This window comes from Eublepharis macularius, chromosome 7, assembly GCF_028583425.1.
Source record: "Eublepharis macularius isolate TG4126 chromosome 7, MPM_Emac_v1.0, whole genome shotgun sequence".
In the NCBI taxonomy this organism is placed as follows: Eukaryota; Metazoa; Chordata; class Lepidosauria; order Squamata; family Eublepharidae; genus Eublepharis; species Eublepharis macularius.
In genome coordinates this window covers 116,410,796-116,430,071 of record NC_072796.1, presented here as the reverse complement: position 1 = coordinate 116,430,071, position 19,276 = coordinate 116,410,796, and the positions used below count along the sequence as shown (strand labels likewise).

The 19,276-nt window shown below is 42.7% G+C and overlaps 1 protein-coding gene across 1 annotated transcript in view; it reads left to right on the top strand.

The window, feature by feature from the left end:
- Positions 1-19,276, top strand: part of ANGPT1 (angiopoietin 1) — a 192,835-nt gene that overhangs the window by 123,707 nt on the left and 49,852 nt on the right. Inside the window, exons 5-6 of the mRNA XM_054985901.1 lie at positions 7,504-7,631; positions 15,427-15,528. Of these exons, the coding sequence (XP_054841876.1) occupies positions 7,504-7,631; positions 15,427-15,528 (230 nt within the window). The remainder of the gene's footprint in view (positions 1-7,503; positions 7,632-15,426; positions 15,529-19,276) is intronic.

Genomic DNA, 19,276 nt, shown 5'->3' with positions numbered 1-19,276 from the left:
TTTGTAGTTTGGTGTTAACCATTGGCAAATTGAGAAGATTTGAGGCCCATATAGACTTCAGTTGATCATTTGAGTTCAGATTTGTGCATTACTGCTGCCATTTAACTTGGTGTCGCAGACCCTTGGCTAACTGAGGCTTGGTCTGACCTTCCTCAACCCTGAGGTAAAATTTCTCCTCGCCTAGTGTATGAAGCTGAATACTGGGCTGGGAAGCCTTTAGTAGCATGGTTGAGGTTTAGCTTCAACTTTCTTTCTTGTCCCACCCTTAAGGAACATATAAGTGGTGCGGTTACCAGCCAAGTCCAAGTAGAGGAAAGATCAGGGGTTTGCACTTCCCTTAGAAAGAAACTGGCACACAAGGCTTAGGGAGATTCAAAATGAAACAGAAGGTTTATTTACAAGTAGGTAGAATAAGTAGGCATGCAGGCAGATGTTTAAAACTAAAGTAACTTAAAGGGTTTTGTACTGAATACTTCACTGGTGTGAGGCACAAAACAATTGGTGTGATTCTTAAGTTGCTGGCTTGTGTTAGAAATGTTGGTGTGATCAGACTTAATTTTGTTAAAGTGAGTTCTTTCTGAGGTTGGCAGCCCTTCACAAGTTAGGTGCTCCACTTTTAATACACAGACAGCACAACTGCCCCTCTTCTGCAGATCTTAGGGTACTCCACTGTGTCAAAACCCTTTTTAGATACTGGGCAGGAGTTATAGCTATGCCCAAGCTATAACCCTGTTCCTTTGCTGAAGGGGAGACTCCTTTCTATCCACTTCCTTGGCTCACTACAATTCCCAGATCTCTTGTGTCTATGCAGAAGTTAGTGCTGCCTTTTCCACTTTAGTCCAAGGACTAAAAGTGCTTCATTAACGTAATGATGATTCCTTTAATGGTACACCTTCCCCTTTCTTCCTCACACCAAGGACTCTCTGGCTGACCCTCTCTGGTTAAAAGCCAAACTCCAGCTCTCCTCACTCTTCAGTTTACTCCAACTGTCCACCCCTCTCTCTGGTAGCAACAACTGTCATCTCAACATTCCAATACCAACTGCCATTTCAGGATAGCCATGGGGGTGGGGGGTGGGAATGTCAGTCTTCTTCCCCTCTTTTCTGCTGTTTCACTGCCTGGCAATCCCAGCATTTTAAACTGAATCTGTATTATTTTGTAAGTTTGTAGCTTGGTGTTAACCACTGGCAAATTGAAAAGATTTGAGGTCCATATAGACTTCCACTGATTGTTTGAGTTCATATTTGGGCACTCCTGCTGCCATTTAACTTAGCATGTTGGAACTTTATTGTTACAGGTAAGGAGGATTGCATTGTAAATTTTAGAAATTAAGCCTTTACAAACTGGCATTGGATTATCTAAGATTTGCTCAAATTCTGGTTTAGGTTTGGCCAGTATGTCAGTTGTTTTAATCCAGATGGTTATGTGTAAATAAGAGTACCATGGGATCCTTTTTGTATTTTGCTTTCTAGTTCTGATTTTTCAAGAATCCCTTTATCAGTAACAATATCTATCAAATGCATGACATTCTGATGATTCTAGAGTTCTCCAGAGGCTGGATCCTGACTGGGTAGAAACCAAATTTGAGCTGTGAATGTGGAAAATCGAGATATTTCTGGCACTAATTTGCTGCTATGAATATCCTATGCTTTAAGTGTGGACTCCAGAATGGTACTTTGGTTGATTGTCAGGGAACGTAAATTCACTTTACTCTAGATCAGTATTTTTATGGATAGAGGGTGATGGAGTGTCCTTAGTGTTTTGATCCAATCCAGATGATCACCCATCTGCAGCATCACCACTATGTTTGTTATTTTTATTGATATGGCATAAATATCGCCATCTAGGTAGTTGAAGCCTCCATGTCTTTTTTAGCTTCAGAGTGGAAAATGCAATTCATGGATGTTTTATGTTGCCATAGTAAATTATTGAGGATAGTCTGCCAATTTTTCAAGAAGGTTGCAGATAATTCAATGGGTAAAGTTAGAAACAGGAAGATTAATTTGGGGAGTACAAAGGACTTGATGAGATGATAATGCTCATACCAAGGTAGTTGTTGTTGATTCTATTTGAATACATCTTGCTTTATTTCCTTGAATTTTGGAATATGATTGACCTTAATCAAGTTGTTTAAGGTGGAAGGGATCAAGAAGATCCCTAGTTAAGGTAGATTATTGTCAGTCCATTGACATTTAAAGTGTTAACAAATAATTTCGCTGTTTCAAGCGATAGATTAATAGGAAGTAATCCAGATATTGTTTGATTAAATTTTGTGGACTTGATTGTTGTCTTCATTTTTTGTAGTTTTAGACTGTAAGCTATTTTGTGGCCGTTTGAGGTGGAAAAATGGGATACAACTATTTTAAATAAATAAATTTCACTAGCTACCCGGTGAGTCTCTGGTTTTGCAAGCATTGCCAGTGTGGTGTTTTCATTATACAATCAGTCTAGGGACTGTGGGACCCAATTAAAACAGGATTGGCTGGCACTTAATTGTTGATGTTTCCTTTTTATCATGTGGCTCTGCTGAGAATCTCACTGAGTAACCTTGGGCCAATCACATTGTCTCAGCCTAACCTATTCACAAGTTTGTCGTGATGCTAAAATGGGGAAAGGAGAACTAGGTATCCTTGCAGCTCCTTGTAGGGAGGTAAGATTAAAATGTGCTAAGCAGGCTACTAGATATTGGCTTGAATACGATGGAGCATTTCTGTGGTTGAAAGGAATTCTCTTGTCAAGTAGCATCTGAAGAAGTCCAACTTTCTCCACTCCACCTCTTGCTACAGCTCAAAATGGCATCAGAAATACTGTTCAGGGACCATATTTGGGAGGCATTTTGAGCTGCAGCCAGAGGGAAGCGGTGAGAAAGTCATGCAAGGGATGCCGTGAGTTTCATGTTGTATAGACGCATCAGTTGAATTTACTGTGTTTGAATGAAATAATCAGATGTGAGTGGATAGTTTGCTCTGATTGACTGACAACAAATGACTTGAATGCCTGCCAAATAAATTTTTATCAGTTTTTTTTTCAAAGCTGTGCTTGTGCAAAGTGCTGCCAAGTGCCGACCCAAGCAGTTTGGCAGCCATTACCACTTCAATAAACACTGAAGGGTAGGATTTAAAAAAAAACAGCATTTATGACTGACTTAACAATTGATTGCTGCATCCTCACAGAGAGCTACCATTCCCCTGCATTTTCCACCTGATGTGATTTTGGAGGATTTTTTAAATTAGATATTGTTATTGTGCTGTTGTGATCTTACATTCTAACTGTATGTTGCCATGCCAAGATTGCAGAAATCCCAGGTTTCATTTTTTTTAAACTATGTCTTTAGCACCTTATGTTGTGGAGTTATAAGGGCAAAATGTACTGCCTACAGCTTTCCCCTTATAATTCCACAACAGAAAGGGCTAGAGATTTCCTTTTTTTAAAAAAAAACTGAAAGCTGGGATGTCAGTATGTCAATGCATCATTAGGATGTTAGATCACAATAGTCATTTCTATTTTTTAAAAAAATATAAAAGCTCCCAAAGCCCCCTGGAAACACAGCAGGGAAACTGATGACTGTGCCAGCAGAGAAGCCAGTTGCCCTGTGCAGTACTGATAGGAAGGAATACAGTGAAAAGGCTTGTCAGATAGTTGATGAACAGTCAAACCAATAATTGAAAAACATCTTGTTAATGACTCACAAAAAGGTTGTGAGCCAAACTGGTGGGTACTTGAGCATCCCTAAGGCTAACTTGGTTAAACATTGGGTTGGATCCAGCCAGCTTTTTCACTCAATATCACCCAGTTCACCTTCATACCACAGCCCCAAACAACTGTTGACCATGGAGGTCCCATGACAGCATAGCATTTTTTGGGTTGTCAAAGGGCACCTCATTTTTTTTCCAGCAGCTGTAAAGCCGGCAGGATACAACTGATCATATCTTAGGGAGGTTTCCGCTGAAGCCTCTTGCTCACTTAAATTAACCCTTGTCTGGATTCCCTGGTTGCATTTTATTAGAACCATAAGGGGAAATGGGCATAACCTTCTGAGCTGTAGGCGTGATCTTATAGAGTTTTCTTTCTGTGACCTAGGCTGTCTATGTTGTTACTGGCATCATTCTGATGTTGTCTTAATTTTGTTAATTGCTGTGTTTCATTTTAATGTTATCTAAGTTGAAAGCTGCTCTGCTTCTTCTTTAAGAAAAACAGGATAGAAATAACTTAATTGAGTAGAAGTAAAGTGAGATGAAGAAGGCAGCAAATGTATATTTTCTAGGATATAAAAACCGAAGAGTACGTTCTGAGCTCTTGATATAACAGTGGATCTACTGTGCTTTCCCTCCTCTTTAACTGTAATGAAAGCCGTTTAAAAGCTGTCTGTAAAACTTTTACGGCTCCTATTATTTGACATTTATATAGTGCCAACAGAGTGTGAAGTGCTAATCATGCCATTATAATTACCTACTAGGTAATATGAGTTTTAAATATTCTAACTTAACTTTTGATAGAACGTCCATCATTTTTTATGGACTAAGACTTTGGATGAGTATATTAACCAACTGAAATAAATTGTTGAAACTTTTGCATTTTTGCATATCTGTGAAACTACAAAACTCTTTTGACCTATTCATTACCCATTAAAGGCACAGGATCTCCATCCATTGAAAACAATAAAAATATACATTCCCACTTGCATCCCCTCCTTGATATATTGTGCAATTCTGGAATCAATGTAGAGATGGAATCAGATGGAATCAGATTGGATTTGGAATTCTGATTCTTTGGATTTAGGATTCTTTAAAAATCTGGAACTTCTAAATACTTGGAATTCCATTCAAGTCAACAGGAAACATCCATTTCCTACTGAAAGGAAGGCATCCCACTTTGAAAACATCATCCTGTAGCCTGCTGATTCTTTCCCAGTGCCTGTACCATCCCCATATAGCTCAACAGATACAGCAAATGCACAGCAACAGCCACAATCGCCAGGCAGCAATGCTTGAATATGAAACAACTAGAAACAAAATCCATAGTGTAAAAAATACAATGGGCTCTAAAAAGGGGAGGGCAGGCAGGTGGGCTGAACCTGGCTGGGTGAAGATGGCGGGCAGGCATTGCCTCCTGCTCCGCGCCTGATTCCGGCCAGGTGAAAGAGGGACGGACATTGCTGCCTGTTCCGTGCCTGATCTCGACTGGGTGAAGGGGGTGGGCTTGCCACTTGCTCCGTTCCTGATCCCAGCTGGGTGATGGTAGGGGGCAGGCATTATCCCCTGCTCCACATCTGATCCTAGCTAGATGAAGGTGGTGAGTGGGCATTGCCACCTGCTGCACTCCTGATCCCAGCTGGGTAAAGGTGGAGGGCCGGGCATTGCCACCTGCTCCCTTCCTGATCCCAGCTGGGTGAAGGGGGGTAGGTATTGCCACTTTCTCCGCTCCTGATCTCATTTGAGCAAAGGCATTATCCCCTGCTCCACTACTGATCCCAGCTGGGTGAAGGCGGTGAGTGGGCATTGCCATCTGCTCCGCTCTTGATCCCAGCTGGGTGAAGGCAGAGGGCAGGCATTGCCGCCTGCTCTCCGCCTAATCCCAGCCTGGGCTTCCCATCATGACACACCCTCTGGAGGGACAGGCTGCCTCATCTGGGCTTCCCTCCATGGCAGCACCCTCTAGAGGCACACCACGGTAAGAAGTGAGTTGTCAGGAACACGGTTTGCCTTTTTTATATAGTAGGTTGACTCCAGTGGGATCATTGAACTCCCTGAGCAGAGCAAGTGTTGTGAGGGCAACGCTAGGCAGAAAAAGGAGAGTGGAGGACAGCTACCGCCAGAAGTGGGGACAGCAAATGTCTCAGGCAGCACTGCGGATGGACAGGAGCAGTGCACAACTACTGATGGGAGGGTGGACTGATGCTGTCCACATTTTCCTTCTCTGGAACATTTTTCCCTTGGATGAAAGGCACCCTTTTTAATAATAATAACATTCAATTTATATACCGCCCTTCAGGATAACTTAACACCCACTCAGAGCGGTTTACAAAGTATATTACTATTATCCCCACAACAAAACACCCTGTGAGGTGGGTGGGGCTGAGAGAGCTCCAGAGAGCTGCGACTAGCCCAAGGTCACCCAGCTGGCTTCAAGTGGAGGAGTGAGGAATCAAACCCGGTTCTCCAGATTAGAGTCTCTTGCTCTTAACCACTACGCCAAACTGGCTTTTTATCCTTTTCTCCTGCCTTTTGCCCTGGCTGGAATGGAGTGGGTCCTGATTTCGGATGGGGTCATGGTGCAGGGTAAGAGGGGACTTAACAACTGCTGCAACACAATTCAAAACTGCATCTCCCTGTACTTAGGGTCAAACTGGTTGTGCTCTTTTTCAAAGGGTCAGGATTGGGGTCCCCAAACCCAACTCTGTTTAGCCATAAAAAGCCTGTGGGGAATGTCTGTTAAAATAAAGGAGAGCCTATTTGGGCTTGGAATGCTGTGGTGGTGGGACAAAGGGCTCCTGCCCCCCAGCCAAGCTCCTTCTCCAAAATGAAGCTGGGGGGGACAGTTTCCGTATTTTTGCTGCAGCACATGGAGCATGTGATGCATGTGTAGCAGAAAAAATAGGGCAATAACTATTCCCCCAGCATCACTGAGGCATAGGAAAATGGCTGAGGGAGAGGTAGGAGTCCTTCTTCCCGCTGTGGCGGTGTTTCAAGCCCAAATGGGCTCCGGTTTATTTTTTAGCAGACATTCTCCGCCACTGTGGAGCATCTGCAACGAGATGGAGGAGGGTTTGGGAAACCCAGGCCCAACTCTTTAAAAAAAGAGCACATCTAGTTTGGCCCTGTGTCCTGCATAGAAGGAAGACAGGCACTCTTTCTGCAGTATAGTCTAGCTTGGCCCTGATGCATGGTCTTGCCAGTCAGTGACTCGTTTCCTTGTACAGTTGCCAACTTTCCTTTTAAAAATGCTCTTTCTTTTTTTAGCAGCAGCTATCTGACCTACAGAAATTCAGCAAGTGAAGCATTTCCTAAGACTTTCTGTCCATGCCATGACTCGGGTTGCTTTCCAAAACAGAGAAGCAGGGCCAATCAAGTAAAAGATCTAGCAATCCTACTTGTTGGAGTCATGTCTATTAGAAATATCTCTTTAGGTCAGTGGTACTCACTCCGTGGCTCACAGACAACCAGATTTGCAATTACCATCAGTCAAAAGAGCCACATTTATTCCACCCTAGGCATGATGCCTGCATTTCAGGGAGGCTCATAATGTACCTGTTCCTCTAGTGGCAGCTGTTTCAAGGTAGGGACCACTGCCAACTACAAGCCCCACTGAACACGAGTTTTGCCCACTTTCCTGAAAAAGGTGGCAGGTGCCATATTGGGAAATGATGCTCAGAAGACCCCCAGGTGGCATGCCAAAGAGCCACATGCAGCTCCCAAGCCACTGAGTGGGTATCACTGCTTTAGGTCAAGAATTTAGTAAGGCTTCTGCTGCTGGCAATATCATATTTTTTGTTTTGTTTTGCAGTTCTGCTAAAGAATGCAAAAAAAGAAGATGACAAGCCATTCAGAGACTGTGCCGATGCTTACCAAGCTGGTTTTAACAAAAGTGGCGTCTACACTATTTATATTAATAATATATCAGAACCTAAAAAGGTAAAGGGGAAAAAATGGGGTGAAGACATTGGAGTGGGTTTTTCCCACTCTGTTCAAATACATATTCAGTAGAGTTCAAAGTATCAGAATAGCTATTTTGCAGCCCTTTAAATTCCCATGGCAACCATGGACCCTCCCACCCATTTTCTACCTGTCATCACTTGGAGTTCTACTCACTTTAGTAAGTCAGGGAGAATGATTTATAACTAAACCAGAGGAGAAATAAAGGGATGAAGCCGTTCCTGCCTCTGCTTCCATAGCTGAGGGCATTTAAAGGTTGCCTGCAGAGGAAAGTGTCAAAAGTACAAACTGTCATAACTGGTTATGGGACTTTTGAAATTTTCAGTAGCGAGCTACGTAGCAATGATTTGTTTGAAAATGTGGAACTGGTGGACATCTAAAAATGTGTCTGGAAGTAATATCTTAGTGGCCCTTAAATAGTATCAAATATATTATTGCACAGATCAGCAAAGAAGTTGTAGGTGGAATTAGAAAAGCATTGAAATCAATATTGTTCATATTGTCTCTAAACTCTGGCAGTCAGCTCTGATTATTCTTATTCATTTCCAATATCAGTAATGTCAACAGGTCATATAAAATACTCATGGAATTAAAGATGATGTGTGCTTACGACAACATCTGTTCCTGTTATGCATTTCCTAAACGGAAAGCACATCTATGTAGGAATATCCCATGTAGACTGTCATGAACAACAATGACAGACTTATGAATTGTACTGCATTTTGGGAAGATACAGTTGTCTGTGACCTGCCAGCACATTTATTTATCTATGTATTTCCCGAACCTTCCAAGGCCCCGACATGCTGGTACATTAAAATGGTATAATGCTATCTGAGATAGGGTTTAGCCATGTCAAAAATAATATGGTAGAATATTGAGTTGAAAGAACGGAGGGCATCCTTTTGGACTGCAGGCGATAATGACTGCAACTTTGAATACTCCTTTGCAGGGCTTTTTTTCTGGGGAAAGAGGTGGTGGAACTCAGTGGGTTGCCCTCAGCAGTGCGGAGGGCAATCTCAACTCCCCTCTGTCTGGAGATCAGGGGGCGGGGCCACCAGCCATGTGACCATTTTCAAGAGGTTCCGGAACTCCGTTCCCCTGCGTTCCCCCTGAAAAAAAGCCCTGCTCCTTTGCATGCAAAACTCCAGGCAAATAGAAAACTAGCACAGCAGAGAGAAATTTATCTCTTCTGATCATCATGCAAATGACAATGCTCTGTGATTCACTCCAAACTCTATGGGATGAATCCTACAGCATGGCCCTGACACAATGATGTCATTTCTGGTTTTGTGCACAACATTGAACATCTGTCTCCACACCCCAAATCCTCTCAACTCACTGCCATCTACAGCTGGCAACTTTATCCCTGCTTTCAGCATGTATATCTCAGGCCTCCTACCTTTAGTATGAAGTGGAACAGACGGGAGTGGAATTCATCCTCCCTCTTTTTTTATGTCAAGCAGGCTGCATGTGTGAAGTCTGCTCATGAAGGCATTTGATCCCCGTTTTATATTAACAGTTCTGGATATATCTGAGGAGAGTGCAGTGCTTTTCATTACAGTGTTCCAACGCCACACTAGGGCCCCTATAAAATATACACTTGTGTGAATTATCACATATGACTTCTGCATGGAAGTTTATGCTGTATTCTATGCCCAAGTGTTTTCTGTGTAGAGAAATGCATAACTTAAAGCAGCTCTTAGGGTGGAATGTATGTCAGCCCTACATATCATTCTCCTCTCACCTGGTAATATCTAGTGGCACAAAAAGCAAAAAATGAAATCATTTCATTGGTCATCATGATACACATGACACATTGGGTTGGGTCCAGCTAGCTTTGTCACTCAGTCTTGCCCACTTCCCCTCATCGCTACAGCTGGGGACCCAGGTGACTTATCTGTGCAGGTCCTATGACCACTAGCATAGCATTTTGTGGTGGTCAAAGGAGACCTCTCATTCCTTTTTTACCAGCTGAAAAACTGATTAGATCCATCCCATTGGCCTGTTTCCTACCACTCTGCTAAGCAAAATTTGAAGTCTTCCTCCAACCTAATGAATTTTCCTCTATTAACATCAAGTTTTTTACTTGTTATTATTAAGATGAAAATGATAGGCAGTTGCTTTTTTAGTGACTTCAGATGAGCCCAACAGTGTGATCCTAAGAATGTTTTCTTGGGAGTGAGCACTGCTGAATAGACTTGAATAGAATTAGAGTAGATCGACTTAGGATTGCCCTCAAGATTCTCATTTCACCTTTGAGGACATTCCAATGCACATCAAGATCACCAGTGGGGGGAATTCAGTGGCCATTGGACCGGAGTCTTACCTTACTGTGGTTGGTGTATGAATGGCACTGGCAGCTCATAAACAAATCAAGAGCTACAATATAGTATAATGTTAAACATCAGCAAAAAAGAACAAACTTCCAAAGGGCTGTTGGAAATCCCATAACTCTTCTCAAAAACTGAGTGCAGTTGTACTGAGATGATTATATTTTTAAGAAGCGATGAGAATTCCAATTAGAAGCAAATCTTTATCACTGTAGGCAGGCTTATTTAACTTGAACCCCCTGCTTACTGATGATTCAAGTTGTATTCAATCCACCACCAAGGAGGTAGAAAGAAAGAGTAATTTAAATTCTTCTTACTTCCCCCATATTTTTGTTCAGATTTCAACCTCAAGACATGCTAAAAGGTGTTTAATGGCTGAATGCCTTGACCTTGTCTGGGACATGAGCCAGTTGAGGACATTTGTTGGCTCAGACGGTGGAAAGCTAACATTTATAATCGGCTTGCTGCTCCTGTTAATGTGGCAGGTGTTCACATCCACCACTGCAGAGAGTGCCAGACCACACAGTGAATCATTTCATGCTGTAAATTTCTCTGTCATTGTTTGATTCCTCTGCTTTTTTAATTTCCTATGTCACTCAAAACAAGAAAACATCAAAACTTGCTTAGAAAAGGATTTTTCAATTAAGTAATGCCCTGTATCTATGTATCACTTTTTTTCCCTTTTTCCATAAGGAAATATTATATTAAAGAATGAAGCAGAAGGATTTTTAAATGTGAAAAAAAAAATCACTGTGTTTCTGGGAGCCTGACATGAATGTTAAATAGGGTGCATTTATTGCTTAAAAATGCTGGTGATAAATCCAAGACAAGTGAAACCGCATACTGTAGATAAATGTTTGCACTCAAATGTCATTGTTAAAGGAAGAAAAGACACTTCTTTAGAAGGTTTTGTTTTCCCTCACTCAAATAAGTTCACATTTTTGGAGCATTGACCAATCCTTTCCCTTCTAATTCACAATTGGGAACCTTGGCTGTGTATGTCAGAACTGAAGTCGTATAATAGGGAAATAGGACAGCCCTGTATGAGGACAATACACCTTTGAGTGAAAAGCATAGAATTGATTCAGCTAAGGATGAAATGGTTTTGTTGGATTCATGATGCAGGAAATGTTCAAAGGAATTAGGCACTGACCTCTGTGTGATCAGGCCATGTACAACATTACATTACCAGCTCATGTCATGAGGTCTTTTCCCTTATATGGTCTTGTGTGAGAATGCTGAAACTCAAGCTGAATTGAGAAGAATTCTCAGACCTTCTTTCAAGGCCCCAAACACCAACACAGCATGTAGTTTTATTCATAAACGAACCCAAATTTGGAACAGTAACAATGTCATTATGGAAAAAATACACGCGGAAGGAAATTGTAAACAAGAAACCAATTCTTAATGGGCACATTGGGGGGAAATAATTGTATTTTTCCCTCTTTGGAGTATATTTTATCAATATCTTTTAAGTAAACAACCAATCACTTAGAACTTCCTGTCGTGTCCAAGGAATGTGCCACCATTGGGGGAACAGATTGGTACAATCCAAACCAGTGGTTGTATAAAAGATTGTATCCATTTTGTACAGGGATTAGGATGTGACACAAAATACAAGCAGTGAAATTACACATCAGTTGAGCTCCTGCTTACAAGTATGAACGAAAACACTGTTTGTATAACCCGTCGTCATGTGAGGAGCCACTTCCCTGATGCGTAATTCCGAGAGGCTGCTGTACATGTGTGAGAGTATTGAAAGCAAATGGGCAGAGCCATTTGTATGTATGCCTCTCCCACCTAATCATTGCTTTCTTTCCCAGCTGGGCAGTGATCAGGTAGTAAACCTCAGCTCCATTCATGTGGTTCTGGTAATCACACACATGCTGCAGCCAGATGCATGAGAAACTACCAGGGAAACAGTTCCAGTGCAGCTGCAAGTATAAAGGGAGCCCTTCACATTCTCAAATGCGTATAGTGCTGTGCTCATCGATAATTGCCAGAGCGGTTTCACGGATTTTATTTTTTTCTGAGAGCTGCATTCTCATCTTCTATGAGAAGGTATTTGTCTGAGGGCAACACCTGTTCTCTGACTGAATAGCAATTTTATGCACATTATGAGGTGGTACCATAAATACTGAGGAGTTCTAATTTTCTGTAAATAATTGTGACAGGGGCCATGGTGTTACAATAGGTAGCCCAGTGAAAACTGTATATGCAGATGTTGCAAATTATTAGGAATGACTGAAAATAAAACAGAACATATAACACAGTTCAACCTTTTCTTGCTGTCATTAACAACTAATAAGGCTGCATTGACACATTGTTGGATATAGCAGTCATTTACAACTGGATTTTCCTCTGTGGACAATGTAATCTAGTTGTGAATGATTGCTACAGCAGAATGGGAATACATTATTGCATGCTGTGTGGATGTAGCTTAGATGACAACATTGCCTTCCTTATGAGTAGGGTCTACTTGATCTTATCACTAGTTTGGAGGATTCTTTTGGGAGATGGTGTCCCTTTATATACCTGAGACCCAGATCTATAAAGATGTTAAATGTCAAAAAGAAGCATCTTGAATTTAGCCTCAGAAAAGACTGGAAAGAAATGGAACACTTGCAGAGATAAGATGATGTAATATGCTCCCTGCATGTGTGGTCCAAGACAACAAATAGTCCAGCTGAATTTTCTGAGTCATCTTTAAGTGCAGCCACAGAGCATTGCAGAACTTCAGCATGAGAAGTGATCACAACTTGCAATCTAGTAGCTGAAGCTTCTAAAAAGCACTCTGCCTGAACATCCACAAGTAATACCAGATCTGTAGGATAAAAACTTCTCTCTCAGTGAGAGTATAACTTGTCCAATGCAGGTAAACACACATCTTCCAGGGCTCCAGTCCTTCAGTCATAATCAACACTAGGGGTGTGCACGTCGGGTTTCTGATTCAGGTAAAATACCTGAATCGGACCTGATCGGTAAAGATTCAGGATTCTCGAATCAAAGCTTCCCTGAAGCATTCGGGTTGCTTCAGGAAGCTTTGGGGCTGAGTTTAAAGGGCCTTTTCCCTGCCTCTTGCAAGCGGCAGGTCCGTTTAAACTTCAGCTGGCAGGCAGGGAGATTCCCACATCTGACAGTTGAAGTTTAAAGGGCCCTTTTCCTGATGCTTGCAAGCAGCAGGGCCCTTTAACTGTCCCCACGCCCAACCCCCAGCCCCAGTCCTCCACCCCACTTACCTTGGCACTGCAGCCAAGGAGGTGGTGGGGTGGCAGTGGCAGTGGTGGCTCCGGCCTTCCCCACCCCCCTGCAGGGCTGTGCACCAACAGATCCAGCCTTCTCGGCCGCCCTGCAGGTGGCTGCGGGCCCAGAGGAGGTGGCGCCGTGGCAGTGGCTCCAGCCCTCCCCACAGCCCTGCTGGGCCGTGCAACGGCAGAGGAAGCAGAGAAGGCCCTTCCTGCCCCTCAAATGGCCACCACAGCCATTTGAGGGGCAGGAAGGGCCGGAGGACACAGCTTCAGCCTTCCTTGCCACCCTGCGAGCCGCTGTGGGCCTGGAGGAGTGGGCAGCGGCAGAGGAGGAGGCAGCTTTGGCCTTCCCCACCCGGCCAGGTAAGTGGGGTGGAGGGGCCAGGGGGCTAAGTGGGGGTGGGGTGGGGGTGCTGGGAAAAAGCCCCCCCCCCGAATCACTTTGGAATGCTCCAAATCTTTACAGAGCATTCTGAAGCGATTCAAATACCGAAATCCAAAGCGGCTTGCCGCTTCGGGTTTGGGATATTTCTGAATGTTTTTCTCATTTTGGGTAAACCCGAAGTGGGAAACCTAGATATTTTGGGGGTGCACACCCGTAATCAACACTGGGATTGAGTTTAACTGTATTCAGTCTCAGCCAGTTCATCACAGACTGTAAGCAGGTACAGTAGATCCTAATTGTTAACTGATACTTAACTCCAACTCTGTGGAAAATCGTTATAAGCAGTTTCTTGATCAAACCCCATGAGACTTCATACCATAGCTATCAAAGGGGTAAACAGTAATCTTCCAACACTACCTTCTGGGATCTACCCATTAACATGGATTTGGAACCTCCACAAAGCAATGTGCCCAGCTTTAGAAGAATACCATGATTGATGGTATTAAAAACAGGTGAGAGATCAAGAAGTGTCAACAGGGTTACACTTAACCGGGTGAAGTTCACCTACCCAAGTACACAAACTATTCTTGGCCCCAAAATGTGGCCCGAAAGCAAATTGGTATGGATCCCACCCCCCAGAGACCCTGGAATTATAGATGGATTCAACTGTGGAGTATGAATCAGAATATAGGAGTGATTCCATATGGAAAAATACTGCACGAAACTGTCACAGCAAACCATGAATGGCTCTATCCCCCATGTACTTAGCTCTTCAGTATACCAAGGCGAAACCCAGGACATAAAAATGGGAGAAGATCTAGGCACTGTTGTTACAGCTTTGAGTTGCTTTCCCATATCAGAAGAGTTTTTTGATTGAACAGTTGATGTCTCAGCAGAAACATCCTTTAGGACAGATAGGAAACTATTTGGATCAATCAACCTTAGGTGGGTGGTGGTGTGCCAGCCCTCCCAAGGCTACGAGTGTAATCTTGAACCACTGTGGTATAGTGGCTAGAGTAATGGACTAAGATCTTGGAGACCCAGGTTCAATCCCCCACTCTGCCATGTAAGCTTGCTGCAGTTACCTTGGACTAGTCACATTCTTTCAGCCTAATCTACTTCACAGGGCTATTAGGAGGATAAAGTGGAGAAAAGAAGAACAATGTAAGCTGCTTTGGGTCCCCAATGGGAAGAAAGGCAAAGCATAAATTAAGTAAAAAAATTAAAAAGTTTGCAAAACACGTTGTCAGATAATGATCTATCCAGGACAAAGGACCCATTATTTTCTCACACCCATGTCACATTGATGTTTAGAATATTTTTTTCACTCTGTAAAGGAATGTGGCAGGCATAAAGAAAATGTTTCAAAAACAGATCATATTATCAGAGAGTTGAACTAATTTCCTTATGAGGAAAGACCTGCACACTGTGGCATAATACAATTTGAGGATTTGTAGGTAGAAGAAAGAAGCATTCATTCTGTCTGTTCAATAGTCCAAAGAATTGGTGTGAAATGGGGTGACAATTTTTAAATAGTCTGTACAATTAACCTTTAGAATTGATTGGTAAAGTATTTTTAACCTAAAAAGGATTAAACAAATTTATGCAATATGAGTCTGTGGCAGCCAAAGATATATGTATATTCTCTAGTCAGAAATAATACATCTCTTTTCCAGATGTTAGAATTACACAAGGGGTACAAATTAGCATTCTGCTCATTGCCAAACCTTCCTGATCGACCATTGATATAACTGGATCAAGAGATCCAAATCATCCAGGTAATTCTTACATGTTTATGTTTCTTATCCTAGGTCTTCTGCAATATGGAAATTGCAGGGGGAGGTTGGACAGTTATACAACACCGAGAAGATGGGAGTCTAGACTTCCAAAAAAACTGGAAAGAATACAAAATGGTAAGATGAGGAATTAGTTACAGGAATTGTATCCCTAGGTGCATTGTTTTACTGCTATCATTTTTATTTTGAAGCAAAGCTGAACACTGGGTCAATAGCATAGCTGGGAACCTGGCCATTAAACACTAAAACCAGAAGATGCCTTACCAATCACCACACACAAAGAATCTGGATTCAATTATAGGTACGATCATGTCAAGATTGGTTTTTGTATGTTTTTTCCCTCTCCCCACACATGTACATTGTTATCTTAGGGGGGGGGGTGCAAATGAACATAAGAAACAGCTGCAAATGTTCTGTTTACTGAATTAACTTTAGAAACTCTCTTAGTTAAGCAAGAATTAAAGAAGGATTCCCAGAATGTGGTAACTATGACCAGTCTGAAAATTAAAGAGTATTCCAACAAGGTTAATTCTTTTGCCACCCCAAACAGCAATAAGAGACAGACACCAGTGCTGGGACTAGAGATGGGCATGGACCAGAAAAAAATGAACCATGTGGTTCATGGTTCGTCAGATTTCACGAACCACAAACCACGAACTTTCATCAACCTGCCCCTGGTTTGCGAACCAGTTCATTTGGTTCATGAAAACGTCACATCCAGGTCAGCAAATCATCACTTCCAGGTCAGCAGAAGGTCATTTCCGGGCCAGCAGAAGATCACTTCCAGGTCAGCAGAAGGTCTGCAGGAAGTCCATCCCCTGTTGCCTAGGAAATTGATTGATTGGCACCAGGCTGTCTGCAGTGACAAACCAAAAAAATGAACCAAACGAACCAGCCTAAAGTTCATGGCAGTTCGTCAGAAATGGGATCTGATGAACCGCTGGTTCACGAACCACGAACCGGCCTGGTTCATCATGAATTTTGGTTCGTATTTTGGTTTGTGCCCATCTCTAGTTGGAACTAAATGGGCCATCTTTATCTTGGCAACAGCAAATAACCAAACATATATACATGGCAAGGGCCTAACTAGCAGTACAAGTCAGGCCCTGGGGTCACCCTGGACCTCTGCCCTGACCTGTCTGGGCGAGCCCTGCTGCCCTGGGTGCAAACCATCCACACGCATGGTTGGGACCCGGCTGGCCAGGCAAATGGTTCCCCACTCCAAGCCTATAGCACCTCGCCGTATAGCAGGAGGGCCATACTTGTCTAGGGGATCCACACGGCAGTCTGCCCTCTCAGCTGGCAGCCGTAAAGCAGTACCAGTGATCCTAACAGACCCCAATTCCCCCCCAAATGGGGATGTACCAAGGGCGCTCACCATCCCACTCCTTTCTCCCCTCCTATTCCTGCCAGGAACCTAATTACAGCTCCACCATAGCCAATTAGCACAGCGAAAATCTCCACTCTCTCATGGCCAATATGGAAAATAGAGGAAAAAATCCTACCTGGCCCTGATCACAGCAACCAGCTAATCCTATACTACTGCAGGGCGGGTGGATGGGCCGAGAGAAAACCCCAACTGCAGAGGCACAAGAGGGGTGGAGCTGCCTTTTATACTCTCTGGCTCCGCCCCCTCCTCAATCCCCATATGCCGGCAGAGCGACTGTCACTCTTCATCCGGCAGGGTGGCAAAACGTGGCCCCCGGCTGAAGCAGGCAAGCTGCTGGCTGGACGGGCCGTATTATTTGTTGAAATGCCCGGCCATTTATATAAACTTTTGTCATGAGTAGTGGAATTGCTCACAAATTCAACTATGTTGGACAAAAGTCACTCAGATTATTTCATGGAGCGAGGATCATTGTGTAACTGAACACATTTTCAATCCTTTAAAATCATCCAGAAATCAAAGGGTTACATATTAGAAAAGTACCAGTTAAAAATTATTGATTGCTGCTAAAATCAATCTGTATCAATCAGTACTGCATTGGAAATCTGCCTCAGTACGCACTATTAAAGAATGACTAATTCAAGACCTGCCGATTGCATAAATGGATATACTAACTGATTTACAGTGCAATCATAAACAGATTTACACAATTCTAAGTCTTAGACTTGGTGGTGGAGAGTGCCCTCAAGTCATAGCTGACTTATCTCAACCCTTGGTGGGGTTTTCATGGCAAGAGACTATCAGAGGTGGTTTGCCATTGTCTAATTCTGCAACCCTGGTTTTCATTGGAGGTCTCCCATCCAAGTACTAACCAAAGCCAACCTGCTTAGCTGGGCTATCCAGGTCAGAACAAGTCTTAGATTTAGAAGAGTGTAACTCTGTTTAACTGTTTTATACAACACTGATAGTCCAATACTGTCTCTTGGATTCTTTCAGAAATGGGCTTTATTTGTTGATTACAGCAACACATTGTAATAATGTATGACTGGAATCTCTGTTTCACTAGAGGCTAGAACTAGAATCCAGAATGTCAGAAACTGTATTAAATCATGGAAAAATTGTTCTTATTCAGTATTTTTCTTTTTTCAAATAAGGTGTGGACTGCATTTTTAAAAACTTGTACAAACTAAGCATACTTGAGAGCTCGTAATGTATACTTGACTGTTTCCATTCGACACTCTCTCTACCAATTATTTTGGTGGAAAACAGCTTTTAAGTGTATTTGTTTTTAAAAAATAGAAAACAAGCATACCATAAGGAATTTGGCTTAGCATGAGACGCATGCTTTTTATTCGAACAAATGGATTCCATGTAATTTTACAACGCATGCTAGGGAATCACTTTAGTTTTACAGATGTTAGTTTAAACACAGCTACTCTAGATTGTTTCGGCATGATAATTAGGAGATTATTTGGAGTACTCACACTACTACAGCACAAGGGTAGCCTTTTGAAACCATTAAAAGTAACAGAAAGAAGGGAAACATCGCTGTGATGTTAACTAGCACAACAGAGCAATTGCAGATGTTCAACCCCCTACTTACTCTGGCAGTGGAGGTTTGGGCTCTTGGAGAGCAATCCAAAACTCTTTCTTATTGGGCAACCTTGTTCCTTTTCAATGGAGCTTGCTAATACTTTTCACCAGGGCTTTTTTTCTGGAGAAAGAGGTGGTGGAACTCAGTGGGTTACCCTCAGAGAAAATGGTCACATGGCTGGTGGCCCCGCCCCCTGATCTCCAGACAGAGGGGGAGTTGAGATTGCCCTCCGTGCCGCTCAACTCCCCTCTGTCTGGAGATCAGGGGGCGGGGCCACCAGCCATGTGACCATTTTCAAGAGGTTCTGGAACTCCATTCCCCCGCGTTCCCCCTGAAAAAAGCCCTGCTTTTCACAACGAAATGAGTTCAGCACTAATCTCTCTAGGACTGTATCAACATACTTAATGTATGTCCACTCAGAGAAATTGTTAACTCTCTCAAAACTAAATTGTGTCATAACTAGGTTTCAGACCTATTCCAACAGAAAGGTTGTAGCAATTAAATTGTGTTTATTGAGGACAAGAGGCATGAATTAATTCCGAAGATGTAGCAATATTAGAGTTACCATTTGCCCACTTATGGTAGGAGGGCTCCAGTTGGTGCCCACCCCCCCTGCCCTCACTTCCTGGACCAGCAAAAGAAAAATCCAGGGAGTGGAAATGTCATACCATGGAGTTTTCAGGTATGGCCAGAGCAATACCCAAGGTGCTTATGTGAGATCTGTGTTTTGGACATAGTGCGTCATGCAATGTTATTTCTACCCATTGCCTGCCCCTAAAGGTCCTATGGATGCTGGTGAGTGACCTGGCATCTCTAAGCTATATTAATGTGATGTATCCAAAACAAAAATGTCTTGTGGCACCTTAAATAGTAACACATCTATT